The 24447-nt window shown below is 53.5% G+C and overlaps 1 protein-coding gene across 9 annotated transcripts in view; it reads left to right on the top strand.

Moving 5' to 3' along the window:
• The window catches only part of TJP3 (tight junction protein 3), a 51255-nt gene extending 26866 nt beyond the window's left edge, over positions 1–24389 (top strand). For 7 of the 9 annotated variants that reach the window (XM_017847212.1, XM_017847214.1, XM_017847211.1 and 4 more), the window contains 20 exons: positions 272–328; positions 451–560; positions 2593–2695; positions 2916–3273; positions 4492–4595; positions 7453–7612; positions 8021–8129; positions 9219–9277; positions 9832–9898; positions 10127–10283; positions 13323–13431; positions 13669–13906; positions 14784–14995; positions 17385–17537; positions 19781–19851; positions 20489–20699; positions 20781–20881; positions 21648–21956; positions 23717–23760; positions 24158–24389. In XM_017847212.1, the coding sequence (XP_017702701.1) occupies positions 281–328; positions 451–560; positions 2593–2695; positions 2916–3273; positions 4492–4595; positions 7453–7612; positions 8021–8129; positions 9219–9277; positions 9832–9898; positions 10127–10283; positions 13323–13431; positions 13669–13906; positions 14784–14995; positions 17385–17537; positions 19781–19851; positions 20489–20699; positions 20781–20881; positions 21648–21956; positions 23717–23760; positions 24158–24260 (2826 nt within the window). In that variant the 5' untranslated portion in view covers positions 272–280 and the 3' untranslated portion in view covers positions 24261–24389. The remainder of the gene's footprint in view (positions 1–271; positions 329–450; positions 561–2592; positions 2696–2915; positions 3274–4491; positions 4596–7452; positions 7613–8020; positions 8130–9218; positions 9278–9831; positions 9899–10126; positions 10284–13322; positions 13432–13668; positions 13907–14783; positions 14996–17384; positions 17538–19780; positions 19852–20488; positions 20700–20780; positions 20882–21647; positions 21957–23716; positions 23761–24157) is intronic. The other 2 variants (XM_017847217.1, XM_017847210.1) reach the window with 1 other exon arrangement.
• Positions 24390–24447: the final 58 nt, after the last annotated feature.

The following is a 24447-nucleotide window of genomic DNA, read 5'->3' as shown; positions in this document are numbered from 1 at the left end:
CTTGAACCCGGGAGGTGGAGCTTGCAATGAGCTGAGATTGTGCCACTGCACTCCAGCTTGGGTGACAGAGCAAGACTCCGTCTCAAGAAACAAAACAAAACAAAAAACAAACAAACAAAAAAACCTGAGGCCCTGAGAGAGGTAGTAACTTGTCACAGGCTCCAACCACAGGCCTGTCAGAGCTGGACTCCCCACCCTGGGCTGGGGACCCCCAAGTGCTCAGATGAGCCTGTGTGGCCTCACACCTGTCTTCCCTGTTTCCCTTGACCAGGTGGCCGACATGGAGGAGCTGACCATCTGGGAACAGCACACGGCCACGCTGTCCAAGGTAAGGCCTCCCTCGCCCTGTCTGGGTGCCAGGGTCATGGCGGCTTAGGCCCAGCTCAATAGAGGGGAGATGCTTTACCCTGCGGGAAACAGCAGCTCTTCCTCCCCCTCATCCTCTCTCAGGACCCTCGCCGCGGCTTTGGCATTGCGATCTCTGGAGGCCGAGACCGGCCCAGTGGATCTGTGGTTGTGTCTGACGTGGTACCCGGAGGGCCGGCGGAGGGCAGACTACAGTGAGTATCCAGGCAGCTGGGTTCTGGCAGGGGGAGGGCACGTCAAGAGGAGAAACCAGGCTGGGTACGGTGGCTCACGCCTGTCATCCCAGCACTTTGGGAGGCTGAGGTGGGTGGATCACCTGAGGTCAGGAGTTTGACACCAGCCTGGCCAACATGGTGAAACCCCATCTCTACTAAATTACAAAAATCAGCCGGATATGGTGGCGCACGCCTGTAATCCCAGTTACTCGGGAGGCTGAGCTGGGAGAATCACTTGAACCTGGGAGGTGGAGGTTGCAGTGAGCCGAGATCACGCCACTGCACACCAGCCTGGGCAACAGAGCGAGACTGTGTCTCAAAAAAAGAATAAAAAAGAAAGAAAGCAAGGCGGGCCGGGTGCAGAGGCTCACGCCTGTAATCCCAGCACTTCGGGAGGCCGTGGCGGTTGGATCATGAGGTCAAGAGTTCAAGACCAACCTGGCCAAGATGGTGAAACCCCATCTCTACTAAAAATACAAAAAATTAGCTGGATGTGGTGGCACGCACCTGTAATCCCAGCTACTCCAGAGGCTGAGGCAGAGAATTGCTTAAACCTGAATGGACGGAGGTTGCAGTGAGCTGAGGTCATGCCACTGCACTCTAGCCTGGGTGACAGAGCGAGACTCCGTCAAAAAAAAAAGCAAGCAAGGTGAAACCTTTGTAAGTCAAAGCAAGGAGACTGGAAAGTGCCTGGCACCTTGCTCTGTCAACACAGGGCTTGGAGTTGGCAGTAGGACAGCGTCAGAGACTTGAGCCTCACTTCCCTAAGGTACTTCCGGATTCCTCACGGCAGTTCCTGGGGTCATAGTGGCCCCAGGGTCCTTTTGGAACATAAAGTCCCGGAAACCATCTTTTTTTTTTTGGCAGGAGGGAAGGAGACCCAGTGTCCTGAGTCTTTAAGGGTTTGAAGCGCCGGGCGCGGTGGCTCACGCCTGTAATCCCAGCTCTCAGGGAGGCAGAGACGGGAGGATAGCTTGAGCCCAGGAGTTCGAGACCTGCCTGGGTAATACAGCGAGACCCCGTTCTCCACAAAAAGGAAAAAAAAAAAAAAGGGTTTGAAGCTTCTTGGAATTATGTTGATAAAATGGTTCTGGGCCCCAAGTGGCTGACAGGTGATATGGCTCAGCCCAGCCCAGAATTAGGGACCACCAGGTTCAGAGAAAAAGAGCTAGAGAGAAAATATGAAATACAGACAGGGAGAGAGGGAAAGAAAAGCAGCAAGTGGAGATTTGTGGTAGAGGAAGCGAGGAGCAAGAAGATGCTAGGTGTAGTTATAGCTTCCAGGCCGGGTGCGGTGGCTCAGGCCTGTAATCCCAGCACTATGGGAGGCCGAGGCGGGTGGATCACAAGGTCAGGAGATCGAGACTATCCTGGTTAACATGGTGAAACCCTATCTCTACTAAAAAATACAAAAAATTAGCCGGGCGTGGTGGCAGGCGCCTGTAGTCCCAGCTTCTTGGGAAGCTGAGGCAGGAGAATGGCGTGAACCTGGGAACCAGAGCTTGCAGTGAACCGAGATTGCACCACAGCACTCCAGTCTGGGCGACAGAGCAAGACTCTGTCTCAAAAAAATAAAACTAAAAATAAAATAAAATAAATAAAAAATACAAAACTTAGCTGGGAGTGGTGGCGGGCACCTGTAGTCCCAGCTACTAGGGAGGCTGAGGCAGGAGGATCGTTTGAAATGAGGAGGTGGAGGTTGCAGTGAATTGAGATCGTGCTACTGCAATCCAGCCTGGGCAACAGAGTGAGACCCTGTCTCAAAAAATATATATATATATATATTGCTTCCAGTCTATGATTATAGTAGGTTCTAAAATTGGCCCCATTTTACAGATGAGAAAACGGAGGCCCAGAAGGATGAATGTCTTTGTGAGCCTAGGGACACCAACGAATTAGAACCAGGCCTTGTAGACCTGGAGGTTCCAGGGACACCCCTTACTCAGGGAGGGCTTGTTACGAGGGTCTCCCCTGCAAAGCCTCCTCCGTAAGACCCGCCCACCTCTCTCAGGACAGGCGACCACATCGTCATGGTGAACGGGGTCTCCATGGAGAATGCCACCTCCACGTCTGTCATTCAGATACTGAAGACCTGCGTCAAGATAGCCAACATTGTGAGTAGGCAGCCCCTGGCACGGCCGGCGCCTCTGATCCCAGCCTGGCTCCTGCCGCTGTAGAGGTTGTAAGCTTCAGAGAGCAACGAGTCATCTCATCTTACACTTTGGACATTAAGGCCCAGAGAGAGACTGGTGTCCTCCAGGGTCACCTGGGGGCTGAGCAGAGCCTTCCCCAGCCCTTCCTGTAGCTGACCCCTCCTGTCCCTTCCTCTAACAGACAGTGAAACGTCCCCGGAGGATCCAGCTGCCCACCACCACCACCAAGGCCAGCCCCTCCGGCCCAGGGCGCCAGGACTCGGACGAGGACGATGGGCCACACCGGGTGGAGGAGGTGGACCAGGGCCAGGGCTATGATGGTGACTCATCCAGTGGCTCCGGCCCCTCCTGGGACGAGCGCTCCCGCCGGCAGAGGCCTGGTCGCCGGGGCCGGGCCAGCAGCCATGGGCGTAGGAGCCCGGGTGGTGACTCTGAGGCCAACGGGCTGGCCCTGGTGTCTGGCTTTAAGCGGCTGCCGCGGCAGGACGTGCAGATGAAGCCAGTGAAGTCAGTTCTGGTAAAGAGGAGAGACAGCGAAGGTGAGGCGGGAGGTCAGGCGCGATCAGAACTAGACACAGGGCACCATGGTCGGGTGGGTGACGGTTTCAAGCCCTCCTCCTGCCTCAGCCTTCCTAGTGACTGGGACTACAGGCACTCGCCACCATGCCTGGCTAATTTTTGTATTTTTAGAAGAGACAGGGTTTTACCATGTTGGCCAGGTTGGTTTCGAACTCCTGACCTCAGGTGATCCCCTGCTTTGGCCTCCCATAGTGCTGGTATTGCAGGCGTGAGCCACCGTGCCCGGCCTGGAGGCTACAACTACACCTGGCATCTTCTCGCTCCTCACTCCCCCCACCACAAATCCCCACTTTTCCCCTTTTCTGTCCCTTTCTCCCTGTCTGTATTTCATATATTTTGTCTAGCTCTTTCTCTCTGAACCCGGTGGTCCCTAATTCTGGGCTGGGTTAAGCCATATCACCTGTCAGCCACTTGAGGCCCAGAACCATTTTATCAACATGTCCCCTCCCCGATCCCCGGAACGTCTGCTTAGGCCACCTCACTTAGCAAAAGGGACTCAGCATGTGGGATGGAGTGAAGGACCCTGAGCTCAGAGGTGATCCTGGATGATCTGGGGGGCCCAATAGCACCACCGGGTCCTTTTAAGAAGAGGCCTGGCTGAGTGTGGTGGCTGATGCCTGTAATCCTAGCACTGGGAGGCCAAGGCTGGCAGATCACTTGAGGCCAGGAGTTTGAGACCAGCCTGACCAATATGGTGGAACCCTGTTTCTACTAAAAATACAAAAATTAGCCAGGCGTGGTGGCATGCACCTGTAATCTCAGCTACCTGGGAGGCTGAGGAATGAGAATTGCGAACCCAGGAGGCGGAGGTTGCAGTGAGCCGAGATTTCGCCACTGCACTCCAGCCCAGCTGATAACAGTGAGACTTATTCTCGAAAAAAATTTAAAAATAAAAAATAAAAATTGAAACAATTATGATGTCATGAGCAATATAATACCCTTAGCCTGGGCATGGCAACATCACAAGCGGCAGGTGACCTGGTGCCCCCACCCTATGGAGATGTCATTGACACTTTCAGATCTCAGATCCCACAGGCGACATCACTGTTCTCATTATGATGCCATCAAAGTGTTAGGAAGAGAGGGCCCACAGCTGGACTCTGTCCTTGCAGCAGGAGAATGCCCCCAGGCACCCGTCTCCAGAGTCCTGCCTCAGTTTCCCTCCTCCCCCCTTACAGAGTTTGGTGTCAAACTGGGCAGTCAGATCTTCATCAAGCACATTACAGATTCGGGCCTGGCTGCCCGGCACCGTGGGCTGCATGAAGGAGATCTCATCCTACAGGTGAGGCCGGGCTTCTTGTCCTAAGGGCAGGGAGACCAAGGCAGGGTGGGGACGGGCAGTGCCACTGAGTCATACAGCAACGACAGCAGAGCTGGGTCCCAAACCATTTACCTTCAGTGTTGTTGCTTGTATCTCAAAGGTTGCAGATGGCCAGGCATAAAATCACCTTTCTCGGCCGAGCGCGGTGGCTCATGCCTGTAATCCCAGCACTTTGGGAGGCCAAGGCAGGCGGATCATGAGGTCAGAAGATGGAGATCATCCTGGCTAACATGGGGGTCAGGAGATCCAGATCATCCTGGCTAACACGGTGAAACCCCGTCTCTACTAAAAAAATACAAAAAAATTAGCCGGGCCCAGTGGCGGGCACCTGTAGTCTCAGCTACTTGGGAGGCTGAGCGCCACTGCACTCCAGCCTGGGTGACAGAGCGAGACTCCATCTCAAAAAACAAAAAACAACAACAAAAAAACACCTTTCTCTCTAGCTACTGCTAATCCATGGCCAAATGTCGGTTTCTAGTATCCCCATGGGGTTGTCTGTTTCTAATACCCTGTAGCTTTGATGTGCATCAGAGAATCATGTGGGCAGCTGACTCCTAGACCTACCCTAGGTGGCTGGATGCTAATGACCCAGTCACCATGTTTAGGGGAGCCGCCCTGCCCTAAAGGATGGTTTCTTTCTGGATTCTTCCCCTGAAAATCTGTTTCTAGTGACTCCTGGTGTTTGATTTCCAAACTGCTTTCAGCTGGTTATTTCCAGTGTCTTTAAAAAGTTATCTGTTTCTTTTCTATTTTATTTTGAGACAGAGTCTTGCTCTGTCACCCAGGCTGGAGTACAGTGGCGCAATCTCGGCTCACTGCAACCTCCACCTCCCAGGTTCAAGGGATTCTCCTGCCTTAGCCTCCCGAGTAGCTGGGACTACAGGTGCACAACACCACACCTGGCTAATGTTTGTATTTTTAGTAAACACGGGGTTTCACCATGTTGGCCAGGCTGGTCTCGAACTCCTGACCTCAGGCGATCCACCCATCTCGGCCTCCCAAGGTGTTGGGATTACAGGTGTGAGCCACGGCATCTGGCTAAGTTATCTGTTTCTAGTGACCTGAGCAACTGTGTTTCTAGTGTACTGCAGCAGATACCAGAAATAGATAACTTGGTGGGGGTATTAGAAATTTACAATCCCAGAGCCAGGCCTGGTGGCTCACGCCTATAATCCCAGCACTTTGGGAGGCCGAGGCAGGAGGATTGCTTGAGCCCAGGAATTCAAGACGAGCCTGGACAACAGAGTGAGACCCCATCTCTACAAAAAAGAAAATTAGTGGTGCCACACACCTGTGGTCCCAGATACTTGGCGGCTGAGGTGGGAGGATCACTTGAGCCTGGGAAGTTAAGGCTACAGTGATCTTGAGCTATGATGACGCCACTGTACTCCAGCCTGGGCAACAGAGAGAGACCCTGTCTCAAGAATAAATAAATAAATAAATAAAACCTGGGCAACATAGCAAGATGGCCATCTCTATTAAAAAAAAAAAAAGAGGCCGGGCGCGGTGGCTCAAGCTTGTAATCCCAGCACTTTGGGAGGCCAAGACGGGCGGATCACAAGGTCAGGAGATCGAAACCATCCTGGCTAACACGGTGAAACCCCGTCTCTACTAAAAAATACAAAAAACTAGCCGGGCGAGGTGGCGGGCGCCTGTAGTCCCAGCTATTCGGGAGGCTGAGGTGGGAGAATGGCGTGAACCCGGGAGGCGGAGCTTGCAGTGAGCGGAGATGGCGCCACTGCACTCCAGCCCGAGAGACAGAGCGAGATTCCGTCTCCAAAAAAAAAAGGTAAAAGAAAGACAAAACAAAACTAGAAGAAACCGACAATCCCCAGGGCTACTGAAAATAAACCTCCCAAGGGAAAATGTTAGAAGTGGGTTTTTGGGGCTACCTGAGATGACATTAAGTTCTTTCTTTCTTTTTTTTGAGACGGAGTTTTGCTCTTGTTGCCTGGCTGGAGTGCAGTGGCGCGATCTCGGCCGGCCTCCCAAAATGCTGGGATTACAGGCATGAGCCACCGTACCCGGCTGACATGAAGTTCTTTCTAGGAATTGTGTGTTTCTAATCTACCTCCAGATGACTTTTTCTTTCTTTCTTTTTTTTTTTGTTTTGATATGGAGTGTTACTCTGTCACCCAGGCTGGAGTGCAGTGGTGGGATCTTGGCTCACTGCAACCTCTGCCTCCCGGGTTAAAGTGATTCTCCTGTCTCAGTCTCCTAAGTAGCTGGGACCACAGGCGACCACCACCACGCCCTGCTAATTTTTGTATTTTTAGTAGAGACGGGGTTTCACCATGTTGGCCAGGCTGGTCTCGAACTCCTGACCTCAAGTGATCCATCTGCCTCTGCCTCCCAAAGTGCTGGGATGACAGGCGTGAGCCACCACACCCAGCCCTAGATGTCTGTTTCTAGTTATGTCCCAGAAGATTGTGTATTTCTAGTATCTTTTAAGTATCTGATACTCCTTCTCCTCCAATCAGAGTTGTTTATAATGTCACCCTCACATCTGTTCCTAGTATCCCCTGAGAAATTTCCACTTTTGGTAAGAAAGGAGAGTCAACCTGTTTCTCATTTTCTCCAGTGTCTCCCGCCCCTGGATGCTCTAAGGAACATTTTCTGTTTCTAGAATTCGGTGCTCAGTTCTTGGTGTGGTCTCCACTCACAGCAGGAATCCAGTTCTAAGGTTTTCCTTAGGGTGTGTCTGTTTTCAGCAACCCCTGGGGGAATTGTCTGTTTCTAGTTCCCCCACCAAACTGTTTCTACTGTCTCCCATCTCTCATTAACTCACTTCCTCTCTTTCATTCCTGGTCCCTTTCAGATCAACGGGGTGTCCAGCCAGAACCTGTCACTGAGTGACACCCGGCGACTGATTGAGAAGTCCGAAGGGAAGCTAAGCCTGCTGGTGCTGAGAGATCGCAGGCAGTTCCTGGTGAACATTCCGCCTGCCGTCAGTGACAGTGACAGCTCGCCGTTGGAGGGTGAGGACGCAGAGGGTAGGCCCTGGGAGGGGGTTGAATGGACAGCAGAGAAGGCAGGAAGCCCCAGGCAGGGCCAAGGAGGAACCAGTGAGCCTGGTCCCTAGAGGCTCAGAGAGTGACAGGAACTTGCCAAAGGCCACACAGAAAGTCAGGAGTACAGGGGGTTGATCTTGGCTCACTGCAACCTCCGCCTCCTGGGTTCAAGTGATTCTCATGCCTCAGCCTCCTGAGTAGCTGGGATTATAGGCGTGAGCCACCGTGCCCACCTCCAGAGCTGAATATTCTAACTGAGCTTCTGACTTTGGTCTAGGGCCCTTTGTTTAGAGGGGTCTTGATATGCCCCTCTGTAAAATGGGTCCAATCCAGAAGGTGTGACTATGGCTGATGAGATGTCCTCGCCCCCTGCAGACATCTCAGACCTCACCTCAGAGCTCTCGCAGGCACCACCATCCCACATCCCGCCACCACCCCGGCACGCTCAGCGGAGCCCCAAGGCCAGCCAGACCGACTCTCCCGTGTAAGTATCACCTGTCAGAATAGTCAGTGGGAGGGAGAGGGGAATGCGGGCGTAGCTTTCCAACTGGGGGTAACCTTGAGGATGTAGTCCTGTATTTCTAGCACGTGCCTCAAAATACCTCCAGCCTCTACCCATTACCCAGTTCCAAAGCCGTGTCCACATTTGTAGGTGTTGGTTACAGCAGCACCCCACTTCTTAGTATCAAACTCTGCCTTAGGCTGGGTGTGGTGGCTCACGCCTGTAATCCCAGCACTTTGGGAGGCCAAGGAAGGCGGATCATCTGAGGTCAGGAGTTCGAGACCAGCCTGGCCAACATGGTGAAACTATCTCTACTAAAATACCAAAGTTAGCCTGACGTGGTACCAGGTGCCTGTAATCCCAGCTACTTGGGAGGCTGAGGCAGGAGAATCGCTTGAACCCAGGAAATGGAGTTTGCAGTGAGCCGAGATCATGTCATCACACTCTAGCCTGGGCGACCATAGCAAAACTCCGTCTCAAAAAAAAAATTTTTTTTTCCTCTATTTATTTATTTGTTTTGAGACCGAGTCATGTGAGACTGGCTAATTTTCGTATTTTTGGTAGACATGGGGGCTGTGTTGCCCAGGCTGGTCTTGAACTCCTGGGCTCAAGCATTTGGCCTGCCTCAGCCTCCCAAAGTGCTGGGATTACACGTGTGAGCCACCACGCCCAGCCCAGATAAATTAAAATTTTTTTTATTTTGTTTATTTGTTTGTTTTTTTGGAGACAAGTTCTTGTTCTGTCGCCCAGGCTGGAGTGCAATGGCATGATCTTGGCTCACTGCAACTTCTACCTTCTGGGTTCAAGCAATTCTCCTGCCTTAACCTCCTGCGTAGCTGGGATTACAGACACCCACCATCATGCCTGCCTAATTTTTGTATTTTTGTAGAGACGGGGTTTAACCTCTTTGGCCAGGCTGGTCTTGAACCCCTGACCTCAGGTGATCCACCCTCCTCAACCTCCCAAAATGCTAGGATTACAGGCGTGAACCACCACAAACGGCCTAAAATTCTTTTTAAAATGGCCCCTTGACATCCACCCCTGCCTCACCCCCAATCTGTTCCCCACCAGGGAGAGCCCCCGGCTTCGGCGGGAAAGTTCGGTCGATTCCAGAACCATCTCGGAACCAGGTGAGCAACAGGCAGGTGGGTGGTGACTCTGAGCACCCCATCCCTGATGTTTCTTTTTTTTTTTTTGAGACAGAGTCTCCCCCTGTCGCCCAGGCTGGGGTGCAGTGGCGCGATCTCAGCTCACTGCAACCTCCGCCCCTCCAGGTTTAAGCAATTCTCTGCCTCAGCCACTGGAGTAGCTGGGATTACAGGCGCATGCCACCACGCCCAGGCTAATTTTTTTGTATTTTTAGTAAAGACGGGGTTTCACCATCTTGGCCAGGCTGGTCTTGAACTCCTGACCTCGTGATCCACCCGCCTTGGCCTCCCAAAGTGCTGGGATTACAGGCATGAGCCACCGCGCCTGGCCAATCCCTGATATTTCTGATCCCCGACAGCAAGGCTGTGGCAGGCAGAGCCGGGGGAGGTTGGCCTGAGCCTAAGTGGTGAGATACGGTTTCCTGAGAAGGACTCGAGGTGGGTGACGGTCCTTCCAGGATGACGACATAAAGCAAAGGTTTGGAGGCTGGACCGAGCCAGTGTGCTGGGGAAAGAGACTGGCTTTTCCCTTTCAGAGTTGCCCAGGGAAAGCAGCTATGACATCTACAGAGTGCCCAGCAGCCAGAGCATGGAGGATCGCGGGTATGTGCGCCAGAAGAAAGCCCACCCTCTCGAAACTCCTGCATCCCAGGCTGCCTCCCTCATCAGCACAGTCCTGCCTGCTTGTATCCCTTGTGTTGTGTGGGACAATTAAGTGGGGATTTGGGGGAAACCAAGGCCTGGAGGGGGTGGGGGCTTTCCCAAGGACAATGCTGAGCCCTCCCCCGTCCGCCCACTCCGGTCTGACCCCCCCTCTGCCTCCCCTTGCAGGTACAGCCCCGACACGCGGGTGGTCCGCTTCCTCAAGGGCAAGAGCATCGGGCTGCGGCTGGCCGGGGGCAATGACGTGGGCATCTTCGTGTCCGGGGTGCAGGCGGGCAGCCCGGCTGACGGACAGGGCATCCAGGAGGGAGATCAGATCCTGCAGGTGCTCCCCGGGGTGTCCGGCCAGCCCCACCGGTCACGGGCATGTCGTGTGCTAGGTCCTGCCCTTGTTTGCTAAAACCTGTGGGTCCTCCCCTTGGGTCCACCCTGAGGACTGTTGAGACCCCAGATGAGTATTTTAACGTTTCAATGTCCTCTTGGCTGTGTCACGATCTGGCTAATGTCACGACCTTATCTTCCAGGTCATGACGTCATCGTCCAGTCACGACTTCCTGTCTGTGCCTTGACCTTATCCGGGTTCATCTTTTTTGTTTGTTTGTTTTTGAGATAGAGTTTCGCTCTTGTTGCCCAGGCTGGAGTGCAGTGGTGCGATCTCGGCTCACCACAACCTCTGCCTGCCGGGTTCAAGCGATTCTTCTGCCTCACCTCCTAAGTAGCTGGGATTACAGGTGCACACCACCACGCCCGGCTGATTTTTATATTTTTAGTAGAGACGAGTTTTCGCCATGTTGACCAGGCTGGTCTCAAACTCCTGACCTCAGGTGATCCACCTGCCTCAGCTTCCCAAGTAGCTGAGATTACAGGCATGAGCCACTGTGCCTGGCTAACTTTTTTTTTTTTTTTTTTGAGATGGAGTCTTGCTCTGACATCCAGGCTGGAGTGCGGTGGTATGATCTCGGCTCACTACAACGTCCGCCTCCCAGGTTCAAGGGATCATCCTGCCTCAGCCTCCCAAGTAGCTGGGATTACAGGTGCCCGCCACCATGCCCAGCTAATTTTTGTATTTTTAGTAGAGACGGGATTTCACCATGTTGGCCAGGCTGGTCTTGAACTCCTGGCCTCAAGTGATCCACCCACCTCAGCCTCCCAAAGTGCTGGAATTACAGGTGTGGGCCACCGCACCCATCCTGGGTTACAATCTTGTTGTTCATGCCATATGACCTTGTCCATGTGACAACCTTGTTATCAATGTCACAGTCTCCTTGTTATCAACGTCAGGACTTTGGGCCATAACCTCATTGCCTATATCATGACCTTGTCTGGGTCGCCATCCTCTTGTTCCTGACGGGGCTGTGTTGACTGCGTCACGACCGTCTCGTATGTCCTAATCGTGGTCAGGTCACAGATCCTTCTCGTATGATCTCCATGTCCATTTACAATCACTTTCTGTGCCACCACCCCCTGTGTCTGTGTTGTGACCTTGCCTGGGTCCTGCCTTCATGACAGTGTCAACACTACCTCCAGGATCCATAGCCCTTCATCATCCCCCCGTCTCTGTCCTTGCCTCATCTCATCCCCAGGCCGTCTCCCCTGTCCCTTGCACAAGTTCACTCACCAAGTCGCACCCCCAGTTTGCTCTCATGACCTTGTGTCTTGACCTTGCAGTGTGAGTTGTGATTCATGAGGGAGTCACAGTTCCTCACTTTCCATGTCCTCAGCCCACTGGCTGGGTGACAACTTGGTGCCCAGTTGCCTGAGGGTCATGGTATTTTTTAGTGTATTTCTACTCAGTTTGCTTGTGGGATTCTAACCTTGACATCCATGTCATGACCCTCAGAGTAAGTGTCTGAGGCATCTGTGCCCACAGGCTGTGTCTGTATATTGCTGTCCCTGTTATGACCCCGAGAGCAGGTGGCTGTGTCTGTATATTGCTGTCCCTGTTATGGCCCCGAGAGCAGGTGGCTGTGTCTGTATATTGCTGTCCCTGTTATGACCCCGAGAGCAGGTGTCTGTGTCTGTACATTGCTGTCCCTGTCGCGACCCCGAGAGCAGGTGTCTGTGTCTGTACATTGCTGTCCCTGTCGCGACCCTGAGAGCAGGTGTCTGTGTCTGTACCTTGCTGTCCCTGTCGTGACCCTGAGAGCAGGTGTCTGTGTCTGTATATTGCTGTCCATGTCATGACCCTGAGAGTAGGTGTCTGTGTCCACAAGCTGTGCACATATATTGCTGTCCCTGTTATGACCCCAAGAACAGGTGGCTGTGTCTGTATATTGCTGTCCCTGTTACGACCCTGAGAGCAGGTGGCTGTGTCTGTACATTGTGTCCATGTCGTGACCCTGAGAGCAAGTGGTTGTGTCTGTATATTGCTGTCCCTGTCATGACCCCGAGAGCAGGTGGCTGTGTCTGTATATTGCTGTCCCTGTCGTGACCCTGAGAGCAGGTGGTTGTGTCTGTATATTGCTGTCCCTGTCATGACCCTGAGAGTAGGTGTCTGTGTCCACAGGCTGTGCACATATATTGCTGTCCCTGTTATGACCCTAAGAGCAGGTGGTTGTGTCTGTATATTGCTGTCCCTGTTGTGACCTCAAGAGCAGGTGGCTGTGTCTGTATATTGCTGTCCATGTCACAACCCCAAGAGCAGGTGGTTGTGTCTGTATATTGCTCTCCCTGACGTGACCCTGAGAGCAGGTGGTTGTGTCTGTATATTGCTCTCCCTGACGTGACCCCGAGAGCAGGTGGCTGTGTCTGTATATTGCGTCCATGTTGTGACCCCGAGAGCAGGTGGCTGTGTCTGTATATTGCGTCCATGTCGTGACCCCGAGAGCAGGTGGCTATGTCTGTATATTGCGTCCATGTCACGACCCCGTGAGCCGGTGGCTGTGTCCATTGGCTGCGTCTGTATATTGTTGTCCTTGTCATGACCCTGATGGGCGGCATCTGTGACCCACTATGTGTCCATGTATTGCTGTCCCTGTCACGACCCTGTGACTACTGTGATTATGTCTGAATTCTTTTGAGCATTTCACAGTTTCCACCAAGCTCCATGCCATGACCTCTGTTCCCATGTTTTGATACTGACAACCTACCATGACTTGGTTATCTGAGGGCCAGCGCAGTGCCTGTGCCCCTGTTTCCGTGTCAAAACCCTTGTATCCTTATGATGCCACCAGCTGTCTGTGTCACACATCACACAGCCATAGGGTGATACCCCAGTCAGAAAGCCCTCCGGGAACTGCCGGGGCTCTTGGAAGCAGCTCTAGAAGCCGTTGGAGCTGAGTTTTGCCCAGAGGAAGGTCCAGGATCTCATGCACGGCCAGGAAGTACCGGAGCTTGGTCTATAGCTGTGCCCACTTTCTGGCAGGTGAATGACGTGCCATTCCAGAACCTGACACGGGAGGAGGCGGTGCAGTTCCTGCTGGGGCTGCCACCGGGCGAGGAGATGGAGCTGGTGACGCAGCGGAAGCAGGACAGTGAGTGTGTGTGGATGTGGGTGTGCCTGTGTGTGTCTGGGGGAGGACCTGGCTGTGTGGCCTGGTGGCGAGTGCAGGGGTGTGGTTGAATCTGCGTCTCTGCACCCTCCATCCCTCTCCCCAGCCCCTGCAGGGAGAGTGCCCAAGTCTCCCAGGGTGAGTTCCCTCCAGCCAGGCCCACTCTCCATGGGCGAGGGCTCAGATCAGGCAGCTCATGCAGCCTTCTGCTCTCCCCAGTTTTCTGGAAAATGGTGCAGTCCCGTGTGAGCGACTCCTTCTACATCCGCACACACTTTGAGCTGGAGCCCAGCCCACCATCCGGCCTGGGCTTCACCCGTGGGGACGTCTTCCACGTGCTGGACACGCTGTACCCGGGCCCTGAGCAGAGCCACACGCGGGGAGGCCACTGGCTGGCGGTGCGCATGGGTCGTGACCTGCGGGAGCAAGAGCGGGGCATCATTCCCAACCAGAGCAGGTGGGGACTGCGCGCCCCTGCAGCAGGGCCTTCTGCTTCAGCCTCAGTCTCCCCGTTAGAAATGGGCTCGATATCGGCCGGGCGCAGTGGCTCACGCCTGTAATCCCAGCACTTTGGGAGGCCGAGGCGGGCGGATCACGAAGTCAGGAGATCGAGACCATCCTGGCTAACATGGTGAAACCCCGTCTCTACTAAAAATACAAGAAAAAAAAAAAAAGCCGGGTGTGGTGGCGGGTGCCTGTAGTACCAGCTACTCAGGAGGCTGAGGCAGGAGAATGGCATGAACCCGGGAGGCGGAGTTTGCAGTGAGCCAGGATCATGCCACTGCACTCCAGCCTGGGCGACAGAGTGAAACTGTCTGAAAAAAAAAAAAGAAAAAGAAATGGGTTCAATATCAGCTGGGTGCAGTGACTCACGCCTGTAATCCCAGCACTTCGGGAGGCTGAGGCAGGAGAATGGCGTGAACCCAGGAGGCGGAGCTTGTAGTGAGCCGAAATCTCGCCACTGCACTCCAGCCTAGGCGACAGAGCGAGACTCCGTCTCAAAAAAAAAAAAAAAAAAATTAGCTGGGCGTGGTGGCGCACGCCTGTAATCCCAGCTACTCAGGAGGCTGAGGCAGGAGAATCGCTTGAACCCAGGAGGCAGAGGTGGTAGTGAGCTGAGATTGTGCCACTGCACTCCAGCCCACTCCAGCATGGACAACAGAGCAAGACTTTGTCTCAAAAAAACCCAAAATAATAATCATCATCTCATTTGCAGAGTCCCATTTGCCATACAAAGTGGCCTGTCCGCAGGCTCTGAGGGGTAGGACGAGGACATCTTTGGGGCCGCGATGCTGCTGACCCCAGTGCTCAGTACTGTCCTCTCTCCTCCCCAGGGCGGAGCAGCTGGCCAGCCTGGAAGCTGCCCAGAGGGCCGTGGGAATCGGGCCTGGCTCCTCCGCGGGCTCCAATGCTCGGGCCGAGTTCTGGCGGCTGCGGGGTCTTCGTCGAGGAGCCAAGAAGACCACTCAGCGGAGCCGTGAGGACCTCTCAGCTCTGACCCGACAGGGCCACTACCCGCCCTATGAACGAGTGGTGCTTCGAGAAGGTGGGGCCCGGGGTGCGAGGAGCCCTGGGGAGGCCTCACACAGGGGTCCTGGTGTACCTGTTCCCTAACATCCAGCCTCTAAAAGGCACAGTCTTGGCCGGGCGTGGCGGCTCACACCTATAATCCTAACACTTTGGGACGCTGAGATAGGAGGATTGCTGAGGCCAGGAGTCCCAGACCAGCCTGGGCAGTAAAGCAAGACTACGTCTCCACATCAAATCTATTTATTTATTTACTTTTTATTTTTTTTTTAGACACAGTCTCGCTCTGTCTTAGACTGGAGTGCAATAGCGTGATCTTAGCTCACTGCAACCCCTGCCTCCCTGATTCAAGCTATTCTCCCGCCTCAGCCTCCCGAGTAACTGGGATTACAGATGTCCATCACCACGCCCAGCTAATTTTTTGTATTTTTAGTAGAGACAGGGTTTCACCATGTTGGTCAGGCTGGTCTTGAACTCCTGATCTCATGATCCACCTGCCTCGGCCTCCCAAAGTGCTGAGATTACAGGTGTGAGCCAACGCGCCCGGCCTCTACATCAAATTTAAAAAGATAATTGGGCATGGTGGTGCGTACCTATAGTCCCAGCTACTTGGGAGGCTGAGGCAGGAAGATCGCTTGAGCCCAAGAGGTCCAGGTTGCAGTGAGCTATGATCGCACCACTGCACTCCAGCCTGGGCCGCAGATTGACACTGTCTTTAAAAAAAAAAAAGACATGTTTCTAACCACACTCTCCTTCTATCAAAAATACTTTTGCGGCTGGGTGCAGTGGCTCATGCCTGTAATCCCAATAGTTTGGGAGGCTGAGGCGGGTGGATCACCTGAGGTCAGGAGCTCGAGACCAGCCTGGCCCACATGGTGAAACCCCATCTCTACTAAAAATGCAAAAAATTAGCCAGGTGTGGTGGCAGGAGCCTGTAGTCCCCTCCCAATAGTTTGGGAGGCTGAGGCAGGAGAATTGCTTGAACCTGGGAGGTGGAGGTTGTGTTGAGCCGAGATCGTGCCACTGCACTCTAGCCTGAGCGACAAGAGCAAAACTCCACCTCAAAAAAAACCAAAAATACCAAAAAATCCAAACTTTTGGGTTATTTTAGGGGACAGAAGGAGAGAGGAAGGGGGTTCTTTCCTTAAAAATCTATTTGTGTCAGCCGGACATGGTGGCTCACACCTGTAATCCTAGCACTTTGGGAGGCTGAGGCGGGTGGATCACGAGGTCGGGAGTTGAGACCATCCTGGCTAACACGGTGAAACCCCGTCTCTACTAAAAATACAAAAAATTAGCAGAGTGTGGTGGCGGGTGCCTGTAGTCCCAGCTACTAGGGAGACTGAGGCAGAAGAATGGGGTGAACCTGGGAGGCAGAGTTTGCAGTGAGCCGAGATCCTGCCACTGCACTCCAGCCTGGGCGACAGAGTGAGACTCTGTCTCAAAAAAATAAGTAAATAGGCCGGACACAGTGGCTCATGCCTGTAATCCCAGCACTTTGGGAGGCCAAGGCGAGCGGATCACGAGGTCAGGAGATCAAGATCAGCCTGACCAACACTGTGAAACCCCGTCTCTACTAAAAATACAAAAATTAGCTGGGCAAGGTGGCAGGTGCCTGTAGTCCCAGCTACTCAGGAGGCTGAGGCAGGAGAATCGTGTGAACCAGGGAGGCAGAGGTTGCAGTGAGCCAAGATCGCGCCACTGCACTCCAGCCTGGGTGACAGAGCTAGACTCCGTCTCAAAAAAAAAGTAAATAAAATGAAAGAAAGGGAGAAGGAGAAGGATTAAATTGCAAAGATCCTGGGCTGCCACTTTTCTCTCCTCAAGATGCTCTGAGACTGTTTCTTCAGTGGTAAAACGGTGTATCTGGTAGGCCAGGTGTCAACATACTTCTCCTGCAAAGGATCACACAGTAACTATTTTAGGCTTTGTGGGCTAGTCTCTGGCAGAACTACTCAGCTCTGCTCAAAGGTAGCCATAGACAGGACATAAAGAAATGGCTGTCACTGTGTTTTGATAAAACTTTATTTACAAACACATGCAGTGGGCCAGATGTAGCCCTCAGGTTGTAGTCTCCTGACCTATGAGTTAGCTAGGTTCAACTGCTAAAAGAGACCCTACAGCCAGGGAGAAAGGAAATGAAGGCCGGAGAGGGGCTTATTCCTGCCCCTGAAGGTGGAACCCAGAAGTGCACACATTAATTCTGCTTGTGTTCCATTGGCCAGTATTTGGTCACATGGCCATCTTAGCTGCAAGGGATACTGGGAGATATAGTCTTTGGCTGGGCAGCTATGGTCCTAGCTAAATAGGCTGTTTACTATAAGGAAGTGGAGGGGTTTGTACAACACTGTAGCTGTCTTTAACCGCAAATGGGACCCTGATTCTTTCACTGTATCTCTGCCCCTCAGCCAGTTTCAAGCGGCCGGTGGTGATCCTGGGACCTGTGGCCGACATTGCTATGCAGAAGTTGACTGCTGAGATGCCTGACCAGTTTGAAATCGCGGGTGAGACGCCAGATCCCCTGGAAGCCTCGTTGGTGAATCGTTTCACGACTGTGGAGGGTGGGTGGAGAGTCAGAATAATGATGGCAAATAAGAAGCAGATGGGCCACCAGTGCTCCCTCCAATACCCAAGCCAGATAGCCTCAATCCATCTTGGCACCGTTTGTCTGGATAGAACCTCCACATCCTTCTTTTTATTTTTTTTTCGAGACGGAGTCTGGCTCTGTGGCCCGGGCTGGAGAGCAGTGGCGCGATCTTGGCTCACCGCAAGCTCCGCCACCCGGGTTCATGCTATTCTCCTGCCTTAGCCTCCTGAATAGCTGGAACTACAGGCGCCCGCCACCGCGCCCGGCTAATTTTTTGTATTTTTTAGTAGAGACAGGGTTTCACCGTGTTAGCCAGGATGGTCTCGATCTCCTGACCTCGTGATCCGCCCGCCTCGGCCTCCCAAAGTGCTGGGATTACAGGCTTGAGCCACCACGCCCAGCCTACATCCTTCTTAATACAGTTCACCAGGTAGCCATTGCCAATTGAGGCAAAGTGTCACCTGTTGTTTAAGAGAAGTTTATTGATCTTCTGAGACAGCAGTGAACAGGACAGGCAAGGTCCCTGGAGAAGACTCCAAATTAACAAGTATAGAAACAATTGGCGCGGTGGCTCAAGCCTGTAATCCCAGCACTTTGGGAGGCCGAGGCGGGTGGATCACAAGGTCAAGAGATTGAGACCATCCTGGCTAACACGGTGAAACCCCGTCTCTCCTAAAAATACAAAAATTAGCTAGGTGTGGTGGCAGGCGCCCGTAGTCCCAGCTACTTGGCAGGCTGGGGCAGGAGAATTGCTTGAACCCGTGAGGCAGAGGTTGCAGTGAGCTGAGATCATGCCACTGCACTCCAGCCTGGTGACAGAGTGAGACTTCATCTCAAAAAAAAAAAAAGAAAAGAAAAAGAAATAAGATAGACTAGGAGGCTGGGCGCAGTGGTCAGGAATTCAAGACCAGCCTGGACAACACGGTGAAATCCCATCTCTATTAAAAACACAAAAAATTAGCTGGATATGGTGGCACATGCCTATAATCCCAGCTACTCAGGAAGCTGAGGCAGAAGAATCGCTTGAACCCGGGAGGCGGAGGGTGCAGTGAGCAGAGATCACACCACTGCACTCCAGCCTGGATGACAGAGGGAGACTCTGTCTCAAAACAAAACACAAAAAATAGTTAAGATTGCAAATTTTGGCTGGGTGTGGTGGCTCACATTTAACTCAGCACTTTGGGAGGCCAAGGTATGAGGATGACTTGAGCCTAGGAGTTGGAGACCAGCCTGGGCAACATAGCAAAATCACATTTCTATAAAAGAAAAAAGATTTTTTTAATTAAAAAAGATGCAAATTTTACATCTTTTTTTGTATGTATGGTTTTTTTTTGTTGTTGTTGTTTGTTTTTTTTGTTTTTTGTTTTTTTTTGAGTCAGAGTCTTGCTCTGTTGCCCAGGCTGGAGTGCAGTGGCAGGATCTTGGCTTACTGCAACCTCCGCTCCTAGGTTCAAGTGATCCCCCTGCCTCAGCCCCCCCAGTAGCTGGGATTACAGGCACGTGCCACCATGCCTGGCTAATTTTTGTATTTTTAGTAGAGACGGGGTTTTGCAGTTTGGCCAGGCTGGTCTCGAACTTTTGACCTCAGGTGATCCACCCGCCTTGGCCTCCCAAAGTGGTGGGATTACAGGCTTGAGCCACTGTACCCAGCCAATTTTACGTCTTTAACCAAAACAAAAGGGGGGGATGAGGTCATGTCTCCCTCCTTGAACCCCTCCATGCCAGGCTGTGTCTCCTTCCTGAAACTTTGCACAATCCAGGAGGGCTTCCTGGAGGAAGCAGTGTTCCTCTCAGGTCCTAGAAGACAGATAGAGGCAAGAATGGAGCTTCCTGTGGGGTTGTAGCCTGAGCAGAGCCCTGGAGTTGGGACTGAGTTTGGGAGAGCCAGGGGTTGCAGCTCAGGCTCAGCGTCTGGCCTCTGACTCTGCGACCCTGAGCAAGTAGCCTTTTATCTCTGAGCCTCAGTTTCCCCACCTGCCACATGGGCCAGTACCAGCCACCCACTCCTCAGGAGGAGGTGAGGGCTTGAGGTCAGGAAGGGATGTGAGTGTAGTGCCTGGCACTTGGCCAACAGGAGTTGCTGCTGCTGTTAGGATTTCTCTCCAGGGCAATGGGGAGCCATGGTGGCTTCTTGAGCAGGGGAGGGGCAGGTAGGCGTGAATTTGAGGGGTGGGGGGCTGCCCTCCTGAAGCTGTTGGTCCTGTCTCCCCTCCACAGAGACTGTGTCCAGGACGGACAGCCCCTCCAAGATCATCAAACTGGACACTGTGCGGCTGATTGCAGAAAAAGTAAGCCGGGTCCTGCTATGGGTCCCATTTCATGGATGGGGGAAACTGAGGCCTGGGCGTCCAACTGAATGTTCTGACCTGTTCTCAGCCCACACCCCACAAGTGCAGTCTCCCATGGAGCCCCTTTCGGAGGCTTTGTGAGGCAGGAGGCCCGAGAGAGACAAGGGCTTCCCAGAGTCAAAGAGCGCTCAGCCCTGGGCACAGGCAGAGACTCAAGTTGGGGCTTTGATGCCCAAGATGCTGTGGCCTGGGCTATTACCACCACCATCCCCACCATGCTAGCCTGTGGATGTGAGAGGCTGGAGTCCACTCTGACCTCAGACTCTTCATCTTCCCATCTTTCTCTCTGTCTGCCAAGATGCTGTGCCCTGGGCTATTACCACCCTCATCCCCAACATGCTAGCCTGTGGATGTGAGAGGTTGGGGTCCACTCTGACCTCAGACTCTTCATCTTTCCATCTTTCTCTCTCTGCCAAGATGCTGTGCCCTGGGCTATTACTACCCCCATCCCCAACATGCTAGCCTATGGATGAGAGAGGCTGGGGTCCACTCTGACCTCAGACTCCTCATCTTTCCATCTTTCTCTGTTTACCCTGCTGCAATCCCCCTCTCCCCAACCTCCGCGGGCCTGGCCCAGGACAAGCACGCGCTCCTGGATGTGACCCCCTCCGCCATCGAGCGCCTCAACTATGTGCAGTACTACCCCATTGTGGTCTTCTTCATCCCCGAGAGCCGGCCGGCCCTCAAGGCACTGCGCCAGTGGCTGGCGCCTGCCTCCCGCCGCAGCACCCGCCGCCTCTACGCACAAGCCCAGAAGCTGCGGAAACACAGCAGCTACCTCTTCACAGGTGGGGGAGCTGGGTGTCCCAGGGTAGGCGCGTGGGCCCCAGCCTGAGTCTCCCGCGCATACTAATGTCTCCTCCCTGCAGCCACCATCCCTCTGAATGGCACGAGTGACACCTGGTACCAGGAGCTCAAGGCCATCATTCAAGAGCAGCAGACGCGGCCCATCTGGACAGCGGAAGATCAGGTACTGCCGTGGTGAGGGTGGGTCAGGGACAGGGGGCCCCACAGACCCTGTGCAGGCCCAGCTGGGGTTTGGGGCCTCTGTTGGGAGTTAGGTTTTGGTCAGGGGTCAGGATTGTGGCCAGAGTCAAGATGGGACCTGAGACAAGGGTGTTGGACTGGAACTTGGATGACATGAGATTGGAGGAGCCGTTTTTTGTTGTTGTTGTTTGATTTGAGATGGAGTCTCATTATGTCACCCAGGCTGGAGTGCAGTGGTGTGGTCTTGGCTTGCTGCAACCTCTGCCTCCTGGGTTCAAGTGATTCTTCTGCCTCAGCCTCCTGAGTAGCTGGGAATACAGACGAGCACCACCATGCCCAGCTAATTTTTGTATTTTTAGCAGAGATGAGGTTTCACCATGTTGGCCAGGCTGGTCTCGAACTCCTGACCTCAGGTGATCCACCCACCTCAGCCTCCCGAAGTGCTGGGATGACAGGCCTGAATGACAGCGCCCGGCCTGGAGGAGCTGTTTTAAGAGAGAGAGAGGGGAGTCTTCTCTTGGTGCTGGAGTCAAGGTTTAGGGCTCAGCTTGGATTTGGGGGCTGAGCCTCTCAGGTGAAGGGTCAATGAATACAATTAATCCTGGAGTCAACAGTGAAGCCTCCACTGAGGCTAGAGGCTCCAGGATCCTCATCTCGATTTGGGACTGGAGTTTGAAGGTGGGTGCTGTCGTGGGTGGCGGCTGGGGTCCTGGCCGAGGCCAGCTGCAGCATCCACACCCACCCCACAGCTGGAAGGCTCCTTGGAGGACAACCTAGACCTCCCTCACCGTGGCCTGGCCGACAGCTCTGCTGACCTCAGCTGCGACAGCCGTGTTAACAGCGACTACGAGGAGACGGACGGCGAGGGCGGCACGTACACGGACGGCGAGGGTTACACGGACGGCGAGGGCTACACGGACGGCGAGGGGGGGCCCTACACAGATGTGGATGATGAGCCCCCGGCTCCAGCCCTGGCCCGGTCCTCGGAGCCCGTGCAGGCAGATGAGCCTCAGAGCCCGAGGGATCGTGGGAGAATCTCGGCTTATCAGGGGGCCCAGGTGCGTGGGACATGGGGGGCAGTCCTGGGAAAGGTCTCTGGCGGGGACGCTGGCACAGAGACACACACTGGGGAGCCTGTTTTCTACCAGGACGCCAACAAACAGCTTCCCTGGTCAGATTGGTTTCCGGGACTCAGACCTGGGGTAGCTAAGACCCATGTGGCACTGAGCAACTTGCAGCAATTTTTTTTTTCTTTTTTTTGAGATGGAGTTTTGCTTTTGTTGCCCAGGCTGGAGTGCGATGGCACCAACTCAGCTCGCCGCAACCTCCGCCTCCCGGGTTCAAGCAATTCTCATGCCTCGGCCTGAGTAGCTGGGATTATAGGCACGCACCACCACGCCTGGCTAATTTTGTATTTTTAGTGTAGACAGGGTTTCTCCATGTTGGTCAGGTTGGTCTCAAACTCCCAACCTCAGGTGATCCGCCCGCCTTGGCCCCCCAAAGTGCTGGAATTACAGGCGTGAACCACTGCACCTGGCCTAATTTTTTTTTTTGAGTTAGAGTCTCGCTCTGTCGCCCAGGCTGGAGTGCAGTGGCATGATCTCGGCTCACGGCAGCCTCGGACTCCTGTGTTCAAGCGATTCTCCTGCCTCAGACTCCCAGGTAGCTGGGATTACAGGCGAGCGCCACCATGCCCAGCTATTTTTTTTTTTTTAAAGGTATTCTTAATAGAGACAGAGTTTCACCGTGTTGGCCAGGCTGGTCTCCAATTCCTGACCTCAGGTGATCCACCTGGGCCTCTCAGAGTGTTGAGATTACAGGCGTAAGCCACCGCACCTGGCCTCCAGCCAACATTTTAACCTCTCTCTGCACCTGTTTCCTCATCTAGGACACAGGGTGGATGGTATCAGACTTGGTGACACAGGGCAGTGGCAAGCACTCAATGTACTCAGCCCAAGTCTTGGCACATAGTAGTTGCGTGCTTTTTTGAACTTGACCTAACTTACCTAATTTATATATTTTATTTTTTCAATTTTAGAGATAGGGTCTTGCCCTGCTGCCCAGGCTGGAGTGCAGTGGTGCAATCATAGTTCATTGCAGCCTCCAATTCCTGAGCTAAAGGGATCCTCTCACCTGAGCCTCCCGAGTAGCTGGGACCACAGGCACACACCATCACCCATGCCCAGCTAATTTTTTTCACTTTTTACAGAGATGTGGTCTTGCTATGTTGCCCAGGCTGGTCTCTAATTCCTGGGCTCAAGTGAGGATCCTGCCTTGGCATCCCAAAGTGCTGGGATTACAGGCGTGAACCACAGCACCCTGCTGTAGTTGGGTGTTTAACAGTAACAAATGTGTATGTAGCTCTTAGTGTATATGCCTCAGCATCTTCTTCCACACCCTCTCTGGGTCAATGTAAAAATCTATGAATCGATGATAGCTCTGATTAGAATGATTTTCCTAGGGTTGTGCAGTACCCAACCTGTTCAACTGTCCATGGCGGCCTGCATATGGAGCAGCCACTATACTAAGTCCTTTACATACATGAACTCATGGCAGTGGCCCTATGAGGACCTGCACAGATGAGAAACCCAATTCCCCTTTTGCTGACAGGTTAGGAGGTCTCAGCTAAGGCCTTCCCCTATCCCAGCCTGTTTTCTCATTTATATTTGGGGATGACCTGCAGACTTGTCATGGGGTTATTTAGCAATTGGGCAGGATGTTCCCGGCCAACGTGGGGGATGGGATGGAGGTGGTTATTGATCGTGACTTACCATGCTCTGGTGGGAATTTTGAAGCTCCTCTCTCCCTCTCCTCCAAGGTGGACCGCCATCCCCAGGGTCAGTGGCGACAGGACAGCGTGCGGTAAGAACCCCATATTCCAGATTGGGGGCCCCTCAACCCTTCCCTTGGGACTCAGACTCTGGGGTTAATAGAGATCTATATCCAAGCTATGCCTTCATGGTGCCCCTAGCCTAGTTGGGAAGACAGAGCCTGCCAAAGTCTCTCTAAGCCCCATATAATCAGGGCCAAGGGAGGAGGAATTCCTGGGAGAGCTAGGAAGACTTCTTGAAGGGCAGGACATTGAAGCTGGGGCTTTGAGGGATGCATAGGAGTTTGTTAACAAGGCCTTCCCTATGAATGCCCAGATGTGCTTATCTCTGCCCACACCCACTGTGCCTAGCACAGTCAGCCTCAGTTTACAGTGGGAAAGCTCACACGCTCCCCACCCACAGCATCTATTCTATTTCCTGATCCCCAGAACCTATGAACAGGAAGCCCTGAAGAAAAAGTTTACACGAGTCCGCGATGCAGAGTCCTCCGATGAAGAAGGCTACGACTGGGGTCCGGCCACTGACCTGTGACCTCTCCCAGGCTGCCAGCTGGTCCGTCCTCCTTCTCCCTCCCTGGGACTGGGACTCAGTTTCCCATACAGAACCCGCAACCCCGCCTCCCTCCACCTGGTCTTTAATAAACAAAGTATTTTCACAGCAGCGGCTTCTAGTGGCTTCCGGGAAGGACAAGGTGGTGAGAGGGCCAAGCCCCGGGCTC

The sequence above is a fragment of the Rhinopithecus bieti genome, unplaced genomic scaffold (assembly GCF_001698545.2).
Source record: "Rhinopithecus bieti isolate Rb0 unplaced genomic scaffold, ASM169854v2 scaffold_28055, whole genome shotgun sequence".
Lineage (NCBI taxonomy): Eukaryota > Metazoa > Chordata > Mammalia > Primates > Cercopithecidae > Rhinopithecus > Rhinopithecus bieti.
This window is presented reverse-complemented; position numbering and strand designations above follow the sequence as displayed.